The following is a 24,861-nucleotide window of genomic DNA, read 5'->3' on the forward strand; positions in this document are numbered from 1 at the left end:
TCTTTTTCAGATGCTGATGACTGTTTGCCATGTTCAGAATATGAATATACGAATGAACCTCACAATCTTTGCATCCCAAAACACATCATATTTTTGACTTATGATGAAACTCTAGAAGTTAGTCTGACAACTACTGCTTTCTTCTTTTCTTTCATCTCAACTTTGGTGCTGCATATCTTCATTAAACACCAAGACACTTCCATTGTCAAAGCCAACAATAGAAACCTCACCTACATTCTTCTCATTGCTCTCCTCCTCTCTTTCCTTTGCACTTTGCTTTTCATTGGGGAACCTGATCAAGTAAAGTGTCTCATGCAACAAATGATTTTTGGCATTATCTTCTCTGTAGCCCTTTCTTGTATATTGGCCAAAACAATCATAGTGGTCCTTGCTTTCATGGCCACCAAGCCAGGCTCCAAAATGAGGAAATGGGTGGGGAAAAGGCTGGCCAATGTTATTCTTGCTCCCTAGTGCAAGTCACCATCAGTAGTATATGGCTGGCAATTTCTCCCCCATTCCCAGATTCAGACATGCACTCTATGGCTGAAGAAATTGTCCTAGAATGTAATGAAGGTTCAGCCTTCATGTTTTATACTTTCCTTGGTTTTATGGGTTTTTTGACTGCTATCAGTTTTACAGTGGCTTTCTTTTCTAGGAAGCTACCTGATAGTTTCAATGAAGCCAAATTTATCACCTTCAGCATGTTGGTCTTTTGCAGTGTCTGGATATCATTTGTTCCCACCTATCTCAGCAGTAAGGGGAAGTACATGGCAGCTGTGGAGATCTTCTCTATTTTGGCTTCTGCAGCTGGTTTGCTGGGCTGCATTTTTGCCCCAAAATACGACATTATTGTTCTGAGGCCTGATCTGAACAGAAAAGAACAGTTGGTAAAGAAACAAAATTCACTCTTTTGATCCAGCATGCTATAAAGTTTCCAAATTGTGATAGAAATCTCAATTGTCTCATTAAGAAATTGCTGCCCATCTTGTAAAATTGATTGAAAACAAGTGTGCAGGAATTAAATATGGAATGTAGTCCTTATAAAATGGTTTCTTTACACATCATATTGGGGGCTATTTTGTGAGAAATATAAAAATATAACATAGCTGCTGTAAGAATTATATAAGTTTGTCATAATAAAATGTGAATCTGGTTTTTGCCATTTTGTACTACCATTAAAAAAAATTAATAACCCAAAGACATAAGAAAAGAGAAAGAAAAGATGTAACTCATATAAATGATGGTAAATCTTTGGCAATATATAAACTTCTAAAACAGAATTGAGAAAATAAAAAGAGGATATATGTATAAGTATTTCTAGGATTAGGGATTGAAATCTTTCAGCAGTCTTAACATTTCCATAATATTAGCTGCTTATCAATATAAATTTCATAAAACAAATAACTAATACAACTTACAATTACTTACTATAGTAAATAATATACAGCAAAGTGCAAACCACATGGATTTATCCAAAGTAAATCAAAAGACGCAGCTGTCCCAGAGTAGAAATACACCATATTGTTGTATATAGTGTATATTGTATATACACTATATACAATATACACTATATACAACAATATATAGTGTATATTGTATATACAACACTATATTGTATATAGTGTATATTGTTGTATACACTATGTTGTATATAGTGTATACAACATATAGTATAAGGACTGTAACAGGCCCTGTGTAGGACAAAAGTCAGAAAGTTAGTAGAGCAGATCCATGAAGACCAACCAGTAAATGTCATTAGATGTCATGATGGAAATGCCTAGTTTCAACTGAGAATCAGAGACCAAGCAAGTCCAAAAATGCATATAGAGATAACAACAACAGTTATATATCATTCAAAAGAGACAATCAAAAACCAAAAAGAAAACAAAAAGTTCAAAATACCTCCTCACCAGCAATTAACAGAACAATTAATGCTAGACCAATAACCTGGAAGCGGTACCTGGAAGCGGTACAATGCCTGGAAGCGGTACGGGTCTGGATGGGTAGAAACAAATTGCAACTCAACCCGGCCAAGACCGAGTGGCTGTGGGTACCGGCATCTCGGTTCAGGGGAGAGGTGCCATCGCTGACTATAAGAGCCTTGGTAGTACAGGGGTTTAGGGCACCCTGTTATTAAGCTGGTTATTAAGACCAGCTGCCTGCAATTACTGCAGGGTTCGAATCTAGCCAAGGCTCAAGGTTGACTCAGCCTTCCATCCTTTCTAAGGTAGGTGAAATGAGGACCCAGTTTGTGGGGGCAATAAGCTGACTTTGTATAAATATACAAAAGGATGAAGGCTATTGCTGAGTACATTGTAAGCTGCCCTGAGTCTTCGGAGAAGGGCGGCATATAAATCAAATTAAAAAAAAAGGGGTGTGTGAAGTTTTGCCCCCTGTAGACAGGGTGCGCAACTTGGGCGTCCTTTTGGATTCACGGTTGAGCTTAGAAGACCAGATAACGACCGTGACCAGGGGGGCATTCGCCCAGATACGTCTGGTGCGCCAGTTGCGTCCCTACTTGGACCGAGTTGCCATACACACAGTTACTCATGCGCTGGTCACCTCACGGATTGACTACTGCAACGCTCTCTACATGGGGCTGCCCTTGAGGACCACTCGGAGGCTTCAGCTGGTGCAAAATGCGGCCGCGCGGGTTGTGATGGGAGAATCCCGATACTCCCATGTTACACCCTTCCTGCGCGGTTTGCATTGGCTACCGGTTGCCCTCCGGGTGAGATTCAAGGTGCTGGTGTTGACCTATAAAGCCCTACATGGCTTAGGACCAGGATATTTGGCGGACCACCTACAGCCAGCAACAACATCCCATCGCCCGGTTCGCGCCCATAGAGAGGGCCTACTCAGGGTGCCGTCGGCTAGACAGTGGCAGCTGGCAGCCCCCAGGAGTAGAGCCTTCTCAGTTGGGGTGCCCACCCTCTGGAAACAACTCCCCTTGGAGCTCCGACTAGCTCCTGACCTTCGCACCTTCCGCCGGGAATTAAAAACTTGGCTTTTCAAATCCCTTGATCTGGTCTGATGACGGGGATTTAAGGGTTTTAATGGGTTAATTTTAAATTTTTAGATTTTAGTCTTTATTTTTATTGTGGCTTGTGTTTTATTGTTGTGAGCCGCCCTGAGTCCATTGTGAGATAGGGCGGCATATAAGCCGAATAAAATAAATAAAATAAAATAAATAAATAACCAAGTAATCAAGTCCAATCAAGAAACTAGTAATGCAGTCAAACAAGCTAACAGTAAACAACAGCCTAATCAAGGAGCCACGAAGGTCTCACTGACAGGGCAAGCCACTATGTACAATGAGAGCAAACCCTACTCCTTTGGAGTACAGATGATGTTATCTACTATTCCAATAAAAAATCTGCAAGAAAACAACCAAGCTCAGAGAGCACTAATGTCCAGACAGTTCAACCTTTACCTACAAATATTCTCTTTTACTGAAACAGCAAAATCTGAAAAAGATCTATGTATGTATAGTACATTTATATTCATGTGTATGTATATATACATAAAGAGTATGGGTCTCTCTAGGAAGGAAGGAAGGAAGGAAGGAAGGAAGGAAGGAAGGAAGGAAGGAAGGAAGGAAGGAAGGAAGGAAGGAAGGAAGGAAGGAAGGAAGGAATATCTGAAGAGAAAGATGCTACTTAACAGTTAGATCCAAGTTTCATTTAATGCAATTTGATTTGATTTACTTTATTGTTTAATTGATGACTGAAATTTCTATGTGAATTCAACTGTTTTCTCAGTTGGAAGCAAACTGCAGATCTTGGAGAACAAAACTTTTTACATTTCTCATTTAGTTCTCTCTGTACCCCCTCGTGATTATTTTGTCCTTAATTGCAGGTTGCAATACCCTGTGTATCACAAGTTGGTTTGTGCACCTGAGCATGTCTAGTTCTCTACAATCATGATAATTCATTCTTATTTTCAATCTCTAAGGAGTTACAGAAAACACTAAAAGTAATGTATTTCCACAACAATAAAGATGCAATATTCTTTTTTCTCCAAAGCTACAGCTAGAGGAAAAAGTCCTGTCATTCTGATTTTTTTAAAAAGGAAACCTCTACTTTAAAGCAGCCTCATGGAACACTGTATCTCAGGCTGTCCTATTTCAAATGCCTAATACTCATGAAGTGAACAGATGGCTGAGAGATAAATTGGTCTGCAAAATGATATTATTCTTTGCATCTGTAGCAATATTGTGCTTCTTTGTCGATGTTGATACAACCTTTGCTAAATGTTCTGTAGGAAATCAGCCTTTTATTAAGCACAAGCAATATCATTCAGAAGATTTAGTCATTGCAGGCATTTTGTCTCAAATTTACATGATATCTGATGAAATAACATTCAGAAGAAGTCCATCAGTTGAATTGTTTGGTGATTTAATGTATGGAATTCCTGTTTTTCAGTAATGCAAATACAGAAAATAGTTAAAGCCTGTGACATGATTGAATTAGGATGGAGGGTGAATGTTATATTGCCTATCCTGCACTATTATTTCTAAATAATATTGGTTCAATTTCCATCTGTTACACAAGTTATTTTCCAATATGTTGTTATTTATTTGGCTTTGGTACCATTCTACAAGGTTATCAGTTTCATTTTAATACACTTTTTTCATATGGCTATGACTCAATGAAGTACACATGAAATAAATGCCTGCAGAGCATTGCTTCATACCAGCAATATGTTAAGGTGTGCATGATTGCAGTTAGTCCTACATGCAGATATTATATCAAATATTCCTCAGAAATTTCCAGTGTATTGAATAAGTAAAGTAGAAAATTAGGGTATGAAGTCAAATTAAATATAGTCTTCCAAATTAAGAAAAAAAACCACTAATTATTGATGTTTATTGAATTTTGTAATTGGGCTGCCTGAATGCATATGGATTGTTATATTGCTTTGACCTCTTTCCTGAATATTTTAAACAAATGGTTTCTTTGATGCTAGTGCATCCACCTGTATCAATGCTTGTGGCCTGCAGAATCTAAACTTGTGTGATACAATTAGAATGCAGCCAATTCCAGATTTGGCAACAGATGTTGTAAAATTCATTTCAGATATTATATGCAAAACTACCAGCACATCTTGGCTTTGGAATTTGCAATTAAAGAAATCAATGAGAATTCCAGGATCTTGCCAAACATCACCCTCGGTATCCATATCTCTAATAGCTATTTCATGGGAAGATGGATCTATCTGGCTTCCATGGAGCTTCTCTCTACAAAGGAAAGGTTCATCCCAAACTACAAATGTGACCTCAAGGACAATGTAATCACTGTGATTGCAGGACAAAATGCTTACATTGGTCAGTTCATGTCAAATATTCTGAGTTTATATAAGATCCCACAGGTAAGAGCCATCCCATAAAGAAAGGAGTCATATCTAAATACAGTATTTCTTGCTTGATTTAGTTAAATTTCTATTCCAAATTTTATATTTATGAATCTATTAGTGTCAGAAATATTCAAACCAAAGAGATAACATCGCCTCATATAGTTAAAATCACAATCAAGCTAAACATCAAAATCTATTTCATCCAGGGTGGAACAGAGAGGAATGATTCAAAATGCTAGAACTAAACAATTATCATAGAAATTATATTGGAATATGCAAATTGTAGTCAACTCTGCCCATGCCTGGAGAACATTGATATTTAAATAAGATCCTTAAAATAGACATAAGTGATTTGGAAGTATATACACTTATTTCTTCTTTTTTCTTAGCTCATATATGGTTCAATTGCAGAGATAGATGACAACATACAAGCTCCTTTCTTCCGTCAATTATTTCCAAATGAGGACCTTCAAATTATGGGGCTGGTCCAATTGTTGCTTCACTTCCAGTGGAAATGGATTGGACTCATTTTCCAAAACGCTCTAAAGGGGAAGAGGTTGATACAGAATAGGCTTGATATATTTTCTAAGAAAGGCATCTGTTTTGATTTTATGCAAGAAATGCCAAAGGAATCTGCTACCAATGATATTGAAATTCAACTTAACGCTTGTGTTTTGCTGTATAAGACTATTATGAGAAGTACTGCCAATGTTGTAATCACATATGGTGAAACAGACAACATGATTTTTCTTAGAATTGTGCCATTTGTTTCAGAATATGAAGAAATGCCAATGAAGAGAAAAGATAAAGTTTGGGTCATGCCAGCACAGATGGAATTCACATCAGTCCGCTTTCAAAGATACAGGGGACTGGATTTCATCCATGGTGCACTATCGTTGGCAGTTTCCTCAAAGGAAATATTAGGGTTTAAGAAATTTATTCAGATGAGAAAGCCTTCTTCTTCAGAAGAGGACAGTTTGACAAGAGTGTTTTGGGAAAATGCATTTGAATGTTCTTTCCCAAATGCTGGGTTAGATGAGGACAGTGACAATCAATGCACTGGTGAGGAATCACTGAAGACCCTTCCTGAATCTGTGATTGAATCTAGTATTACTGGGCATAGTTATAGCATTTACAATGCTGTCTATGCAGTGGCCCATGCTTTGCAAGCCATGCTTTCATCTAAGAGCAGAAAAAGAGGAAATGGTTGGGAACTCAATCAACAGTCGTGGCAGGTAAAAACAACATGAATGAAAATATATTATATATTTATATAAGGACCAGTCATATAAATGTTCAGCTAGTATTTTGGAGTTGTATAGCTAATAAGAATATTCTGAAGCTGAACTAACTCAAAAGTGATATGTCAGAACTTCAAATAATAATTCCAGATAACACTAAACATGAGGTGCAACAATGCAGAGTGAGAAGGAGGCAATGTCAAATGTTAATTCAAGAGGAGTTTTAGAAGGAGTGTGGGGTAAATCAGTTTCCAAATGAATGGGACTGTTTAATAGGATATAAGGAATGTGTCCTTGTATCCCACAGTGGTTTGTGATAGTTCTATCAAAATATGCCATTAGGATCCTCTGAATCTTATGAAGGCAAAGCTTCTTCTAAGTAAGACCATTGTATTCTTTAAATTAAAGGAGAGCTTGAAGTACCTCGAGATCTATTATGTCATTACTTGTGAATAGGTATGCATACATCATTTTGCCTTCGTTTTTGAAATATAAGCTCTCTGCAGAAGTTCCCTCCACTAGTTTCTGGGTGCAATTTTTTTAGTGTCCTATGTTAAGAATAAATACTGTAATTATCTTTGCTTACTTGCTTGAGTTCTGAGTTTTGATTCCACAGTGAGGAGAAGATTATGAGAGGAAGGAAGGAAGGAAGGAAGGAAGGAAGGAAGGAAGGAGGGAAGGAATGAAGGAATGAAGGAAGGGCATTGAGCTGCAGTGAGTCTTGATTATTTGCTTGGGGTCCTGCATTTTGATTCCACAGTGAAGAGAAGAGTATGAGATACATACAGTAATAAAAAAAGAAAGGATGGCATTGAAGAGTGATCAATATACAGACCACAACAATTTTTTTGTTGGCTCCTCATAGATCAAATGCTCACAATATTTTGGCTTGTGAGCAACAGCAAGTAACCAGGGTGCCATTAAGGCTGAACATTATCAGTGCAACTGACATAGATGATAATATTGCTTCCACCATGTATGGGAATACTAAAGGAATTCTAAATACCTAAATGCTTTTTAGAAAGGATGTAAAAGTCATTAGAAGGACTGTTAAGAGAAATAAATATTCCTCATATTATATTTGCTGATTGATCTGCCTTAAAAGGATAACATCTAATTTATAAAAGATCCTTCATTCATACTTGTTCACTGCTTCCAATTGTTATAAATTTCTTTTAATGATTTCCATTTAGTTCCATTGGCATCTGAAAGCTGTTTCATTTAACAACAGTGCTGGAGAAATGGTTCACTTTGACGAAAGAGGAGAGCTACCTACTGGATTTGATGTTATCAACTGGGTCACCTTCCCCAACCAATCATTTCATCGAATTAAAATTGGAAACATAGCTCCAATGACTCTCCCTGAAAATCTTCTCACTATTTTTGCAGAGGAGATCATCTGGCCCCCCATGTTTAACCAGGTAGTTTTGGCACCAATATCAAACCATGGTGAATAATTTACTTTATTTTTACCTACTGCTTCAATGTTCAGAAAGTTCTTTCAGGAATTACAGGCATACAATGATTCTTTTCTCAAAGTGACTTGTGAACATGATTACCCTAAAATAAAAAAACCAACACAAAACATTTGCACTGATTAGAAGAGAGATTTCTATCAAGGGGGATTTAAAAAATATAAGAGGTTACATGATTTCTGGGAATGTTGGAGTTTTAGAAGCAGGACCTCAAATAGCAACACTATGTAAAGTGGCATGCTTTAGTAACACTCAGCTTGCTAAAAATTGCAACCTGAGACATTCCCTGTGTAACAGATACAAGTATTATAACAGTTTTCCTACTCAGACACCAAACACTCCTATTATGAAGTCAGCTTCATTTAATTAGCATCATGCAGTAAATGCAGTTAGGAGTGGTGTGGTGGCCTAGAGATGGAGCTCTCGCCTCACAATCAGGAGGCTGTGAGTTCAATTCTAGGTAGAGGCAGATATTTCTCTCTCTGGACACAATGAGAATATATCTGCTGAACCACTCTCCACATTGTCATCAGGAAGGGCATCTGGCTAGTAAACACTCTGCTAACACTCAATTCAGTTGCCCAGACTCCACCCCGCAAGGGATGATGGGCTTGTTAAACAAAGATGATTATGCAGTAAATGCAGTTATAAGGACTGCTGGGTAGAAGACACTCTCCATTTCCCCACCATCTCCCTAATACTCCATCAAATTAGTGTTCACTGAATCTCCATATCAGAAAAAGAGACGCTAAAGCCGTTGAGGAAGTTATGATTTATCCCCAGAGTTAGAATTACTAAACATGTTTGCATCATTTTTAAAAAATGCAGTACATAGATGAAAGGCCTGTATTTCTCTACAAAGGTAGCAGTAAAGCATAAATTAACCAAAGTTGTGTTTCCATCCTGGGTTTTGTTTTTGTTTTGCATTTATGAAACCATTCTAGCTTAATTTTGTAGGGGAAAAAAGCTGAATAATAATAAATTAAAAACCCAATATAAAAACTCACTTGAACTGAATTTGTTAGGGTGCATAATATAATCGTTATTCTATAACAAGAGAATGCAACCTTTTTTCTCATCCTCCAGATTTTTCTGAGTCTTAAGAAAAAATAAAAAATATAAACATTATCAGAAAAGATTAAAATATATCATTTTTTTAAAAAAACATTCTTCAATATTTAATATTATATTAAAAACTATAGGCATTTTATTACAATATAAAAAGCATATACTGAAAAGAATATGGGTATCTAACCTCTTACTCGGTCATAGCTTCTACAAAATATGGGGATCTGTATCAGCCTTTAAAATTGCACTGATATATTTCTGCAGAGAATATTATCTGGCCCACCATATTCAACAATATTATGCACTAACTTCCATTATTATTATTTTCGAATTGATCAAATTTATTTATTAATTAAATTTATATGCCACTCATCTCATCGTCAGACTACTCTGGCTGACTGACAACATCATAAAAGCAAATATACAAACGAGTAAAAATTAAAAATTAACTAAAATTAGATCATCAGTATACAAAGGGGCAGAGGCAGCATCTTCTCCCTAGTCTACTAACCATCTCCAACATGGAACACCGCCATTGGAGCTCCAGGCCTATCAGCAGAGTGAGGTTTTGATACTCTTGACAGGACTAAAAGAGTACAGGTGGATTTTCTCTCAAGGAGAACAATGTCCCAGAGGGTGGGACTCATGGCAGAAAAGGCTCTTTGGACCCTGAATATTCAAATGGTAATTCATTATTTACACATATTTCTACAAGTGTTTTGTCTTTGAACATACAGTATTCACTGAGTGGTTCATTTATGTTAAAACTGAAGAAATAAATGATTCTGAAATGGTGACTCGTGATGGTTGAATTTTCATAGCATATTTGAATATAGAATGGTTTGCAACTGAATGTGCCTCAAAGGTTAAGGCATTTCCAGAAGGGGAGACTAGGTACATCTTTCAGGGTTCTGCTTTGACTTGGTCAGTAGATGCAGATTCTACACTAAAAGAAATTACCATGGGCCTCAGAGAAAACTACATTCCAAACACATTAGAAATATTTCATTAAGATGTGATGATTGGATGACTAACCTAGATACCATATCACTTTTTAGAAAAAAATATATATGTATGCTGCTTACAGACCTCATAGGAATGGGGTGAGGTCAACAGTTTTAGGTTAAGGTTTTGGGGGTTTTGGGATGAGACCACAGAGTCTGGTAGTGGGTTCCAGGCATTAACAACTCTGTTACTGAAGTCATATTTTCTGTAATCGAGTCTGGAGCGGTTTACTTTAAGTTTGTATCTATTGTGTGCTCATGTATTGTTGTGGTTGAAGCTGAAGTAGTTATTGACAGGTAGGACATTGTAGCAGTTGATTTTATAAGCTATGCTTAGGTCATACCGAAGGCGGCGTAGTTCTAAATTTTCTAAACCCAGAATTTCAAGTCTGGTGTCATAGGGTATTTTGTTACAAGCAGAGGAGTGGAGGACTCCTCTTGTGAAATATTTCTGGACGCACTCAATTGTATTAATGTCCGATATGCAGTGCGGGTTCCAGACAGATGAACTGTATTCAGGAATTGGTCTAGCAAATGTTTTGTATGCTCTGGTTAGTAGTGTAATATTACCAGAGTAGAAGCTTTGCAAGATTAGGTTTACAACCCTTAATGCCTTTTTGGTGATGTTGTTACAGTGGGCTTTGACACTTAGATCATTTGATAAGAGTACTCCAAGGTCCTTGACAGAGTGAGGGTCATCTACAAGGTCATGTGAATTTAGCTTGTATTTAGTGTTCTGATTCTTTTTGCCAATGTGTAAGACAGAGCATTTGTTGGTTAAGATTTGGAGTTGCCAATTTTTTGACCATTCTGACACAAAGTCAGGGTCTTTTTGAAGGGTAGCAGCATTGTTGGTAGTGTTAAATAGTTTAACATCAATGGCGAAGAGAATGCAGATACTTATAATATGATCACAAAGGTCATTTATGTATAGTATGAAGAGTGTTGGTCCTAGAACTCTGCCTTGGGGGACACCGCTATTAACAGGTGCAGGATTTGATCGGGCGCTCCCTATTTTGACCATTTGTTGTCTGTTTGACAGAAACACAGTTATCCAATTATGGAGGGGTCCGGAGATGCTGTAGGGTTTTAGTTTTAGAAGTAGTTTGTCATGTACCACTGAATCAAAGGCTTTACAGAAGCCTATGTAAATTGCATCTATAACTTTGCCCTGATCAAGATTTGTAGTCCATAGGTTTTTGCAGTACTGAAGTTATAGATTACAGGATATTTTTTTCTGAAACCAAATTGTTTATTAGAGAGTAGGTTGATTATACAAATAACAAAAGTGTCTTAAAAAATAACCAATATGGCTACATTTCCTAAATTATACCACTTTCTGTCACATGGTTACTTAAGGATATATGCTTCGTACAACATGGCCATCCAAGCATCCAGCCTGTGTACTTATTTAATTGGTTAATATTTACTCAACATCATATTTTTGCAATAGAGTTGCATTTCTCATATCTTAAGAGTTGTTTGTAAAATGACTAAGGCTGCTTGCTTCTCCCAATGTGTGTTTCTGGCCTGTTGGACAATATTTTGTTAATACAGTGATACCTTTGTATACAGCTTGTGCATTGAGTACCAAACAAATGATGAATTCAGTGAGTTTCAAAGCAGCTGAATTCCAAGGTACCACTGCCTTAAATCCTAGTCAAATCCAATTCTTCAGATGCAAGAATTCCTGAAAGATTAAGTAATAATTTCTCAATTTTCTTAATGTCTAATAGGTACAGCCCTTTTCTATGTGCAATCCTCCATGCTCATCAGGTTGGAGCAAAATAAAAATAGAAGGAAAGCCCTTTTGCTGCTATGATTGCCTTAAATGTCCAGAAGGAAAAATTTCAAACAAGACAGGTAAGAGATCTAAAGCAGAGATTCCACTGCTAAGTATTTTGTGCAATGCCTTATATTACTCTATAATTATAAACAGTAGTTTACCATCTCTGTACAAATTTGTCCATAATTTATTTGTCCTAATTCATTTGTCCATAATTCTGGAGAGATGTTGATTACTTAGAAGTCTATTCGAATATCATGTCATCTTTTTTTACTTGGGAAAGATAAACGAGACCATAAAAATAAATATTTTCATCTATGGTTTCTATGAAAGTAAAGAGATTTCAAGATTGAGGGGAATGAACGTACTATAATTTTGGGAATTGCAGTTCAGAAAGATTTAAAATAAATGGTAAAGGAGAGATCTCAGTTAGTTAAGCAATTTCTTGACAGTGTATTTTGGGAAACAAACAATAATTTAAATTTAGGTTATGTTTTTATGTATTCATCACATTTCTATACCGTCATCTGAATTAAGTGAATCTGCACAGCTTACACTGGAGAGATATACTCTCTCTGCTCCTGTTCAACATTTATATGAAGCTACTGAATAAGATCATCCATCACCATGGACTGAGGTATCATCAATACGCTGATAATACTCAGCTGTATGACTCAGCCCGTGGTGAGTTAATTGATGCTGTGTCCTCCCTCTTTACTTTACTTTTTCTTTATTTTGGATTTATATACCGCCCTACTCCCGAAGGACTCAGGGCGGTGAACAGCCAAAAGATAAAACACACATAATAAAAAATTTAAAAAACAATGTAAAAACACATTAAATAATTTGGCCCAAACAAATTAAAACACCCCCATTGTTTTAAAACAAATTTAAAATAACAATTAAAAGGAAGTTAGGCCAGGCCAGCCTGCTGAAATAAAAAGGTCTTGAGGGCATGGTGGAAAGTGCGTAAATCCAGGATCCTCCATATCTCCGGGGGGAGCTCGTTCCAAATGGCAGGCGCCCCCACAGAGAAGGCTCTCTCCCTGGGGGCCGCCAGTCGACACTGTTTGACTGACAGCACCCTGAGGAGCCCCTCTCTATGGGAGCGTACTGGCCGGTGAGAGGCTATTGGTGGCAGAAGGCAGCCTCATAGATTACCCAGGTCCTAAGCCATGGAGCGCTCTAAAGGCCTCTGAGAGTGCCTGGAGGCTGTTAGGGGCTGGATGGGAAGGAATGGGTTGAAACAAAACCCTTGCAAGACTGAGTGGCTCTGGGTTTGGGGTTCTTTGGCCTAGGGAGAATTTCCACCTTTGGTCTTGGATGGGGTGGCACTAATCTAAACAGACCCTGTGCATAATCTGAGGGTTCTCTTGGACTTGCAACTCTTGCTCGAAGAGATGGTGGCAGTTGTGGCCAGGAGGGCCTTTGCGCAACTGCGGGTTGTGCACCGGTTATGGCCTTTCCTGGACCAACAATCTGTACTCACTGTCACTCATGCCCTAGTCACTTCCTGTTTTGACTATTGCAATGTGCTCTACATGGGGCTTCCCTTGAGGAGCATCTAGAAGGTCCAGTTGGTGCTAAATGAAGTGGCCTGCATGTTTTTGTGCAGACCTCAGTGTGCACACGTATTATCTCTCCTGCAGGAGCTTCATTGATTGCCAATTTGCTTCCGGGTGAAATTCAAGGTGCTGGTTGTCACCTTTAAAGCCCTTAATGGCTTGGAACCAGGTAATTTTAGGGACCGGTCACATCTACCCAACCCATCAGAGTAGGGAGGCAAGTAATGTTGTGGGTCCCATCTCCTAAGGAGATACACCTCGTGGAACCCAGAAGAAGGGCCTTCTCCATGGTGGCTGCCTCTCTCTCTGGAACATCATTCCCCCAGAGATTAGAATGGCCCCCACTCTAACACTCTCCCGGAAGACATTGAAGATCTGGTTCTGCCAGCAGGTCTGGGGAACCCAGAGCGGGATGGAGCCCATTAAATGGTTAGTGTGATATATTGTCACTGGGGTGGGTGATGGGGGTTATTTTATGATATTATTTTTTGAATATATATTAATGTATTATATACAGGAATAAATATCTTAGCATAACAGAATAACACAGATTGAAGGGACCTTGGAAAAACAAAATTTTAAAGAAGGGTTGCAGCATTAAAAGTTAAAATGTTAAGGTGAAAAGAATTCCCTCATGACACCGAGGGTTGCATATCAGTCTTCAACTTCCATGATAATGAAGACCAAGGACCCGCCTCACATCCTTCTCCAGAGACTCAGGGCGGCTTACAATGCGTTAAGCAATAGCCTTCATACTTTTGTATATTTTATACAAAGTCAGTTTATTGCCCCCACAATCTGGGTCCTCATTTTAACTACCTTAGAAAGGATGGAAGGCTGAGTCAACCTTGAGCCTGGTGAGATTTGAACTTGCAGTAATTGCAGGCAGCTGATGTTAATAACAGCGCTTTAGTCTGCTTTAGTCTGCTGCGCTACCAGAGCTCCAACTTCCATGATGATGAAGACCAAGGACGGGCCTCACATCTGAGAGTAAGGTGTTCCCCAATGTAGGAGAAGCAGCAGAAAATGCTGTCTTCCTGCAACCTGCCAGCCAAAATTCCTTAAATGACAGAATCTGCAATATTCCCTCCCTGCCCTATTAGGTGGGATAGGATCATATAGTGGGGATGGCAGTTCTTCAAATAATCTGAGAAAGGGCTTGAATTGAACTCCCAGAAGCAATTGAGAAAAAAATGAAGTTTGTATAGCAGAGGTGTTATATGTGGAACCCTAAGGATGCCCAATATTGTTTGTGATGCTGCATTCTACATCAGCTACAGCCTCTTCAAGAGTAGTCCCATATAGATTGCATTACAATAATCCATATGGGAGATGACCAAGATATGAGTGATAGAGAGTAGAGCTAAAAAGGCTACAACTAGTACATAAGAGCCATGATGGTGCAGTGGTTAGAATGCAGTATTGCAGGCTATTCTGCCGACTGCCAACTGCCAACAATTTGGCAGTTCAACTCTCACTGGCTCAAGGTTGACTCAGCCTTCCATCCTTCTGAGGTTGGTAAAATGAGGACCCAGATTGTTGGGGGCAATATGCTGACTCTTAAAACTTCTTTTGTAGATAATAAAAAGATACAGAGAAAGCACTGAGTCATATAGCACCCCTTAGTTGGTGTTTCAGGCTGGACCTCTTTTCCCTTTGGAACTGACCAAAGAAGAAGGAGGTGAACCAGACCAGAACTGTTCTTTCCTCTGGGATGGTTCCCAAAACCATCTCAAAAGGATACCATGATCAAGAAGAGCCATGATCGACTTCCGGTTTGCTTCCTGACACCGAAAGACGGTCCCATTTTTGGACCACCAGCCCCGCTGCCTGTTAGAGCCGCTTCGATCAAGAGAAGCAGCTCAGAAGTTCCAGAATCCTGCAGGAATATTGGAAGAGAGTGGGTGAGAAGCAGGTTGAGCCCCTGTGAGCCCCCAGATAGCTATCGTTTGTTTCTGGGGAGGAAACAGTCGCGGCTCCCTTTCAGCTTGCTGAGACTCCGGACAGTGTGGGACAAGTCTGCCTAGCACAGAACAAGGCGGCAGGAGCAACCTCTTTTTACTGAAAATAAAGCAATTCAAATCACCAGGGTGGAAGAACAACTTGAACCTTAAAAACTGCAAGTATTACTAGCCCTGTGATTTATTTTAAAAACAGAAGAGTGAGTGAGTGAAAGTCCTTTGAAAATGGCGCCTGGCTTCAGCGTTAACGAGCTGAAAGCGAGAGTGGATTTCAACTAGTTACAAAGTTGCATTGTCTGTAACAAGTGGAGGAAGAGAAAAGAAAACTCTCTTTAAAATAAGTCTGATTTTGCTTCAACTTCACCCTTACTCTGATTAAACCTGGGGGAATTTTTAGAGGACTTTGTGGTGGAGGAAAGGGAAAAAGGATTTCTTTTTTTTTGGAAAAGCCAGCTTACGTGGCAGGATGGCTTCTAAGCAGACCAAACAGGAAGGGAAGGTGGCGGGGGAGGATCCCCCACACGTAAGCCTGAACAGCAGCCTCCCAGCCAGCAGAGCCAGAAAAAAGAGATTGATTTTGAAAGCTTAAAGGATTTTATTACCCAGGTTTTGGATGAAAAATTTAAAGAATCACAACTGAAATTAAGCAGGAGATTAAAGAAATTAAAGAGGTGGTGCAAGAAAAGTATGATAAGGTGACTAACAAATTAATGACAGTGGTGACTGGATTATCAGAAGCAATTATTAAAACGGATGCTAAGGTGGAAGAATTTAAATTAGAAATGGATGTCAAAATGAAGGAGACTGATTATAAAATTTCTGATGCTGACAATAAAATGCAGAGATTTGAAAATGAAATCACAATGATGCAGTTCAGGTCAATGGAATTTGCCATAAGGCTGAGAGGCATAAAAGAGAATGATAGACAAGATTTGAGACAGATTTGTTCTGATGCTCTTGCAGTGTTTTTAAAGATTAGTCCTGAAGAGATTTTTTGCAAAATTGATAAAATTTACAGAGTGAATTCGTGGGTGGCCAGACAAAGACAATTGCCTAGAGATGTGGTAATATACTTTACAGACAGAAGAATGAGAAATGATATCTTGCAAAAGTCTTTTCTCTCTACTGTCCAAGTGGAGGGAAAGGAGATTGGAGTTTATAAAGAACTACCACCTAAGATGTTAAAAGATAGAAAGGATTTTGGATTTTTGGTGAATGAATTAAAAAAACAACAAATTCCATTTCGGTGGGATGCCCCAACTGGTATAATCCTGAGGTACAATGGAGAAAGATATCGATTAAACATTGTTGAGAAGGTGGAAGAATTTTACTCTAATGTTTTTAAAAGGAGTTCACCATCCCCACGTACATCTACTGTGTTGGAGATAAAGGAGAGTGACAAGGAGAAGCAACTCCAGAAAGAGATGGAAGAGCAATTTAAGCAGGTGGAGCCAGAGGTAATGGAAATGCAGGGAGCTATAGGAGGTTTTCTGGAGGAGCCCCTGCTAGACCCTCCTTCGAAAATTGTGATTGACCCACCTAAGACTACAAGAGATGTGGCTTTGGACCTAGCCCGGATGGCTGAAGCTAAAGATCAGTGTGTAACTCGAGCAATTTCTAAGCAACTCAAAGAAAAACAACAACAGGAAAGGCCCAAGCCACAACAATATAAGAAAGGAGCCAAGAGCAATATACAAGAATGTGAAGCCATGGGGGGAGCAAAGCCGAAGACTACCGATTTGGAAGATCTTCGGCAATTTTGCTCGTTGCTTCAAAAAAGTGTACATGATGATTAAGATTTTATCTTGGAATGTGAATGGACTGAACTCACCACAGAAAAGGAAGAAATTATTTACATACCTGAGACAATTTAATAATGATATAATCTGTTTACAAGAAACTCATGTTAGAACACAAGATCAAAAATATCTGATAAATTCAAGATTAGGAATACATTTTATAGCCTCAAGTCTGGAAAAAAAGAATGATGTGGTTATTTATATAAATAAAAGACTGTCAGCTAATATTATAGAAGCAGATGAAGGTGGTAGGTTTATAGCAATTGAACTGCACACAGCAAGTGGTCCAATTTTAGTGATTGGAATTTATGCTCCTAATCAACAACAGGATAATTTTTACAAAACTTTGCATTCTAAAATATTGCAATGGGACTATAGATCTATCTTAATTATGGGAGATTGGAATGGAGTAATTGATTCAAAAATAGATAAAAAGAGTTCGGCGAAGTCAAGGATTAAACTGCCACAGACTTTTTTTTTATATGAAAGAAGATTTGGAATTAAAAGATATTTGGAGAATACATAATCCAAAAGAATTGGACTTTACTTTCTTTTCAGATAGACATAGATCTTTCTCTAGGATTGATTTTATTTTACTATCAACCGATTTACTTGTAAAAACAAAAAGAACAAAGATTTTTCCAAGGACTTTAACTGACCATAGCCCGGTATGGATAAAAATTGAGCTGGAAAAGAGTGAGAGAAGATCATGGAGATTAAATGAAAATCTGTTTAGATATGAAAAAAATATAATAGAACTCAAAAAGCAGATGAAAGAATTTTTTGAAATGAATTTGAATAAGGGTACCCCTATTGAAATCGTGTGGGATGCGAGTAAAGCGTATATGAGAGGGGTACTCATTCATATGAACTCTAAACACAAACTGAATAGACAAAAGAAAAGATCTGAAATCGAAGCAGAAATAAAGAATAAAGAACAGTTACTTATAAAAAATCCAACAGATGAAAGAATACGAGGAGCTATAAAACTTCTGAAAGATCAATTTCAAATGCTTATGGCGGAACAAACAGCAACAAATTTATAATTTGCGAAACATAACACATTTTGCAACGCTAACAAACCGGGCAGATGGTTGGTTTATACACTAAGGAAGAAGCAGAGTGCACGGATTATTGATAGTATTGATATTGGAGGGAAGGAAATTTCTCAACAAAAATTAATTAAAGAAGTTTTTGTAGATTATTACACTAAATTATATGCCAAAGATGACACACAGAATGGACTTATAGAAAAATATCTAGAAAATAAAAGAGTTACAAAAATTACCAATCAACAAAAGGAGAGAATGAATTATCCTATAACAGCCGAGGAGATTATTGCCGCAATTAAACAATTGAAAACAGCTAAAGCTCCTGGGACGGATGGTTTAACTGCGGTGTACTATAAAACTTTACAAACAGAAATGATTGAGCATCTTAAAGATTTATTTTGTAGTATACAACAAGGGGGTAAAATACCCCCATCATGGAAAACAGCTTATATTTCATTGATACCGAAAGAGCAAATAGGTCCTAAAAAAACTGAGAATTTTAGACCAATATCTCTTCTGAATAATGACTATAAAATATTTGCAAAAGTATTAGCCAACAGGTTGATGCCAGTTATTCAAGAGGTGATTCATTGTGACCAAGCGGAATTTATAGAAGGCAGATACATGAAGGACAACGTAAGGCAAGTTATAGATTTATTGGAATATCTTGAGAAGAATAAACAGATCCCTGCAGTGCTGGTCTTCTTGGATGCGGAGAAGGCCTTTGATAGAGTGGATTGGAATTTTCTATTAAGACTTTTAAAAAGATGGACTTTGGGGATCAATTTATACAGGCGGTTTCAGCAATTTATCAAAAGGCACAGATTATTATTAATGGAACTTTGACAACAGATTTTAATATTGAAAAAGGAACAAGACAAGATTGTCCGTTATCCCCATTGTTATTTATTTTAACATTAGAAGTCTTGTTGAATACAATACGGGACTCGAGTACCTTGAAAGGAATAGTGATAAGGCAAGAGGATTACAGAATAAGGGCATTTGCAGATGATCTGGTTGTTACCCTAACACAGCCGATGGAATCAATAATCCAGATGAAAGACATTATAAAAGATTATGGTACAGTATCAGGATTTAGATTGAACCAGAAAAAAACTAAGATGATAGTTAAAAATATGACACAAGATCGAAAACACGAACTTGAAAGCAAGGCAGGTTTTGAGATAGTACCAAAGGTTAAATATCTAGGAGTTCAGGTTGCAGAATCAAATATGAAACTGTTTCAAAATAATTATGAGGTGTTGTGGTGAGACGTACAGAAAGATATGGAGACTTGGAAAAAACTGCAGCTGTCTTTACTAGGAAGAATAGCAGCAGTTAAGATGAACATTTTGCCAAAATTTCTTTTTTTGTTTCAAATGATTCCGGTGCTTAAAAGTGATAAACAATTGAAAGAATGGCAAAGTGGACTGAATAAGTTTGTCTGGAACGAGAAAAAACCGAGAGTGAAACTGAAAATTGTGCAAGATGTTCCAGAAAGGGGAGGTCTTAAACTTCCAAACCTACAATTATATTATGAAGCAGCAGCTTTGACCCAAGCAAGTGATTGGTTTGGAAGGAAAAAGACTGGAATATTGAATATAGAAAGTTTTGATCTTGAATTTGGTTGGCATGCTTACTTATTTTATGAGAACAAAGTGGATAAAGTATTTAAAAGCCACATACTTAGAGACTCTTTAATGAGAGTTTGGAAGAAGCACCGACTCAAATGGGATTACAAAATACTGCTATGGCTGGATCTTGGTCATATCATGTGGAATACAAATATAATGTCACTCGGGGGGGGGTTATATAAAGAAGTTCTTTTTGCAGATGCGGGCAGATGGCAACTGAAGATTTTAGAAACGCTGTTGGAAGAAGGGATTAATTTAACTTGGTTACAGTATAATCAACTTCAATTGAGATGGAAAGAGGACCAAAAAATTGGTATAATGATGCATGAGGAAGAATTGGTTAGACATATAAAAGAGAAAGGTCCAATGCATATTAAAAGGCTTTATAATGTTTTGTTAGAAAGGGATTCAGAAACTGAATTGGTTAAAGATTGCATGATTAAGGGGGCACAAAATTTTGAAGAACCAGTGATGTTGGAAACATGGGAAAAAATATGGGTTCAGAATGTTAAATTTACACAGTCGCAGAATTTGAGGGAAAATTTTTATAAAATGTTTTATAGATGGCATTTAGATCCTAAGAAATTGTCGTCCGTGTACCCTAATGTTCAACCAAAATGCTGGAGATGTGATTGCCTAGATGCCACATATTATCATGTGTGGTGGACTTGTAAGAAAGTGAAGGCTTTTTGGATAAAAATTTGGTGGGTTATGCAGAATGTTTTGAAGAAAAAAATTCAGTTTTCTCCACAATTGTTTTTATTGTGTATAGTTAAGGGTTTTACATTGGGTGAAACAAAGTTGATATTGTATATGATAACAGTAGCGAGATTACTGATAGGTCAATATTGGAAAAATGAAGCTATGCCTACTATTGAGGAATGGACTTTGAAGATGGCCAGCTTTGCAGAGATGGCGAAGCTTTCAGCATATCTAAAAGATCGCTCACAAGAGACTTATGAATGGGAGTGAAAAAAGTGGATAGATTATGTGCAGAATAAATATCAAACTAGGAAATATCAGATAGCTTTTAACTGAAAGTATTATATAAAGATAGAATATTTGAATTTTGTGAAGATATGAAAAATATACAGGGGGTGGAGGGGTTCAAGTTTTATAAAAAGGGGATTTTGATTTGGATTATATTTTGTGGAAGTCCGGGGGGGAGGGGTGGGCTAGGGGGGTTAGGGAGGGTTAGGGAGATTAGGGAGGGCCGGGGGGGGGGGGAAATTGGTGAGAAAATGTAATTGTAAAACTTTTTCAATAATAAAAAAAAAGAGCCACGATGGATGTACTATCCTTATCCCTATCCCATTCTCTCCAGACATCATCCAAAAGAATGACCAATACCATTTCCTTCCCATGTCCGGGCCTGAAACTTGACTGAAAGCAGTCCAGATAATTCATTTAATCAAGGATCTCCTGGAGCTGCAGCACAATCATCTTCTCAACCACCTTCCCTAAAAAGGGCAGGTGGGAGACTGAACAAAAGTTATGAACTGTTTGTATCCAGTAATAACTTTTTGAGAAATGACAAATACTTAATAGTGACTCTAGCTTGTCATTGTTCAGATTCATCCCTCGTTTTACTCCGGCAACTCTCTAGATGTCTCTTGACTCTTTTCAACTCTCTCAAATCCTCCATAAAGCACCGAGAATGCCTGGTTCAATGGGATGAAAAAAGTTGCATGGGCCTGACCCTCTTCAATTCTATCCAAGCTCTCTGCTAACTCTCTATTCCAGTAACAGTGAGGGATTTGGCAGGCCCATGCAGCAAATCCTATGAAACAACTCCCCAACTCACTTTGGAACCTCACTGGCCCCATTAATCACTGGAGCTGGACCAACTGAATATATTTTGCAGAAGGGGTTAGCATAGAAAAATCTCAAATTCACCAGGGCTTCATGTATCAGAGAGGGGCGGAGGGAGGAAGGAAAGGAGGAAGGGAGAAAAGGAGGAAGCAACGAAGGAAGTTTTCAAATGTTCAGTCAGGAAAAGAAATATCTCTGAAATGATGACCAATTTGGTAATGGGTTGTTGTCTATAACATTAAACACTTGACTGCAATAATTTCTTTTCCAGATGCAGATGACTGTTTCCCATGTTCAGAAGATCAGTACCCAAACAAAGCTCACAACCTTTGCATTCCAAAATGCATCACATTTTTGTCTCATGAAGAGCCTCTGGGAATTAGCCTGACAGCTATTGCTTCCTTCTTTTCTTTAATCTCAGTTATGGTCCTGGGAATCTTCATTAAGCATCGGGACACCCCCATTGTCAAAGCCAACAACCGGAACCTCACCTACATTCTTCTCATTGCTCTCCTCCTCTCCTTCCTCTGCACTTTGCTCTTCATTGGGCAACCAGATCAAGTAAAATGTCTCATGCGACAAACTTTTTTTGGCATCATCTTCTCTGTAGCTCTCTCTTGTATATTGGGGAAAACAATCATAGTGGTCCTTGCTTTCATGGCCACCAAGCCTGGATCCAAAATGAGGAAATGGGTGGGGAAAAGGCTGGCCAACGCTATAGTTCTTTCATGCTCTTTGACACAATTCTCCATTTGTGCAGTGTGGTTGGCAATTTCCCCCCCATTCCCAGATTCTGACATGCACTCCATGACTGAAGAAATTGTCCTAGAATGTAAAGAAGGTTCAACCACTATGTTTTATACTGTTCTTGCTTTTCTGGGATTCTTGACTGCTGTCAGCTTCTCAGTAGCCTTTCTAGCTAGGAAGTTACCTGACAGCTTTAATGAAGCCAAATTTATCACCTTCAGCATGTTGGTCTTTTGTAGTGTCTGGATATCCTTTGTTCCCACCTATCTGAGCACCAAGGGAAAATACATGGTAGCTGTGGAGATCTTTTCCATTTTGGCTTCTGCAGCTGGATTACTGGGTTGCATCTTTTCCCCCAAATGTTACATTATTATTCTGAGGCCTGATTTGAACAGAAAGGAACAGCTAACAAAAAAATGAAACTGATTTATTTGGTCCACTATAAGTTCTCTAAATTGTGACAGAATCCTCATTTGCCTCATTAAAGGCCTACTGACCATCTTGAAGAACTGATTGAAAACTAGTTCTTTGGTTTTTTTAAACAAAAAATATGCAGTTGTGAAATACAACATTTTGAATGCAATTCTTATAGCATGTTTCCTATATAACTCTGGCAAAACTGAGTGGCTTTCGGTACAGGGAGCTCCAGGATTTGAGAATTTTTCATCCTTAGGACTGCATTATCTGTACCTGACACCCTGTGCGTTGTTACTCAAGCCCTGGTTATCTCTCATCTGGACTACTATATCTATACGAAGCTACCCTTGCAGTCTGCTCAAAAGCTTTAGTTGATGCATAGTGCAGAAGCAGCAGTGTAATCTTTGGGGCCTCTAGGGTAACCCATCTCTATTCCAAAAACTTCACTGGCTACCAATGTGCTTCTGATTGCAGTTCAAGGTGTTGGTTATGACCATTAAAGTCCTAAACGGCATCGGTCCAGGCTATCTGATGAACTGCCTACTCTTGCCAGCAGAGAGGGCCTACTTTGGATCCCGTTGTTCAAAGAACTCTGCTTATCGGGATCCATAAGAAGAGCCTTCTCTGCTGCAGCACCTACCCTTTGAAACTTCTTACCATGTAAGGTAAGATCCACCCATACCCTCCTGTCCAGTGCTGGGTTTCACTTTTTTTTTACTACTGGTTCTGTGGGTTTGGCTTGGTGGGCATGTCTTGCTGGGCATGGCAGGGGAAGGATATTGTAAAATTTCCATTCCCACCCCACTCCAGGGGAAGGTTACTGCAAAATCCCCATTTCCTCCAGATCAGCTGGAACTTGGGAGGCAGAGAATAGATGGGGATGGGGTCAGTCAGAATTTTTACTACCAGTTCTCCGAACTACCCAAAATTTCCATTACTGGTTCTCCAGAACAGGTCAGAACCTGCTGAAACCCATCTCTGCTCTGTAAGCTGCCTACAATATGCCCGCAGCAATATAGGTGGCAAAGAAATGTAATAAATAAGTAAGTAAATAAATAAGCCGGTAAGTAAGTCTAGGTGGGTTTTGGTGACAAATAGAGAATTACACCTGCCGTATGAGATATTGAAGGCTGTCACAGAAAACTGAGACTATAGGAACATGAGGTGTGACATCCTAATCAAAAAAATAAAGGTAAGGAGGGAGGGGGAAGGTAAGTAGAAGGAAATATGATAAAGTTTGAGCTTCTTTTCTCATTTTGTTCTACTTTAAAAAACATTAATAGCCCAACAATAAAGGGGAAAAGCGGAAATGGTTGAGAAATATGTAGATCACAGAAAAACTTTGGTGATTGGTTAACAACTAAAAGTGAACTCAGAGTAATGAAAAGAGGATATAAATACCAATAGTAATAGCACTTAGTCTTATATCACAGTGCTTTTCAGCCCCCTCTAAGCGGTTTACAGAGTAAACATATTCCCCACAACAATCTGGGTCCTCATTTTACCCACCTTGGAGGGATGGAAGCAAGGATGAAATGTAAAATTTGTTACTACCAGTTCTGTGGGCGTGGTTTGGTGGTGGTGGGGGTAATGTGACCAAGTTTTTTTTAAAAAAAACTTTTCAAAGCATTTTTTATAATGCTTTGAAAAGCCTCTGCTGATCAGGCAACTAGCTGGGATTGTCATAGTGGCTTTTTAAAAAAATGCTTTGAAAAGCCTCTGACGATCCCAGCTGAGCCGCATGATCATCAGAGGCTTTTTTTTTTTTTACTTTTAAAAGCATTTATTCGTCGGAAGAGGTTATAACAAAAATGCTTTTAAAAGTAAAAAAAAAAAACACAAGCTTCTGATGATCATGCAGCTCAACTGGGCATGGTGGGGTGTGTGTGTGTGCATATATTTTTGCTACTGGTTCTCGGAACCACCACCTGCCATCGCTACTGGA

At 38.3% G+C, this 24,861-nt stretch overlaps 1 protein-coding gene across 1 annotated transcript; it reads left to right on the top strand.

The window, feature by feature from the left end:
• Positions 1-530: 530 nt before the first annotated feature.
• Positions 531-22,919, top strand: LOC139324519 (vomeronasal type-2 receptor 26-like). The gene is made up of 6 exons (XM_070954230.1): positions 531-883; positions 5,079-5,370; positions 5,745-6,590; positions 7,790-8,017; positions 11,880-12,006; positions 22,024-22,919. Exons 1-6 carry the CDS (start codon positions 531-533, stop codon positions 22,917-22,919), a joined length of 2,742 nt encoding a protein of 913 aa, XP_070810331.1.
• Positions 22,920-24,861: the final 1,942 nt, after the last annotated feature.

Source organism: Pituophis catenifer, unplaced genomic scaffold, assembly GCF_029215685.1.
Source record: "Pituophis catenifer annectens isolate HBS135680 unplaced genomic scaffold, rPitCat1.0.hap2 SCAF_15, whole genome shotgun sequence".
In the NCBI taxonomy this organism is placed as follows: domain Eukaryota; kingdom Metazoa; phylum Chordata; class Lepidosauria; order Squamata; family Colubridae; genus Pituophis; species Pituophis catenifer.

Excerpts from the sequence above, each read along its gene's own strand:
- LOC139324519 (XM_070954230.1), top strand. The coding sequence starts at position 531 with ATGCACTCTATGGCTGAAGAAATTGTCCTAGAATGTAATGAAGGTTCA. Across the intron at positions 8,018-11,879 it reads GGCCCCCCATGTTTAACCAG|GTACAGCCCTTTTCTATGTG; the intron begins GTAGTTTTGGCA and ends AATGTCTAATAG. Across the intron at positions 12,007-22,023 it reads AAAAATTTCAAACAAGACAG|ATGCAGATGACTGTTTCCCA; the intron begins GTAAGAGATCTA and ends TTTCTTTTCCAG.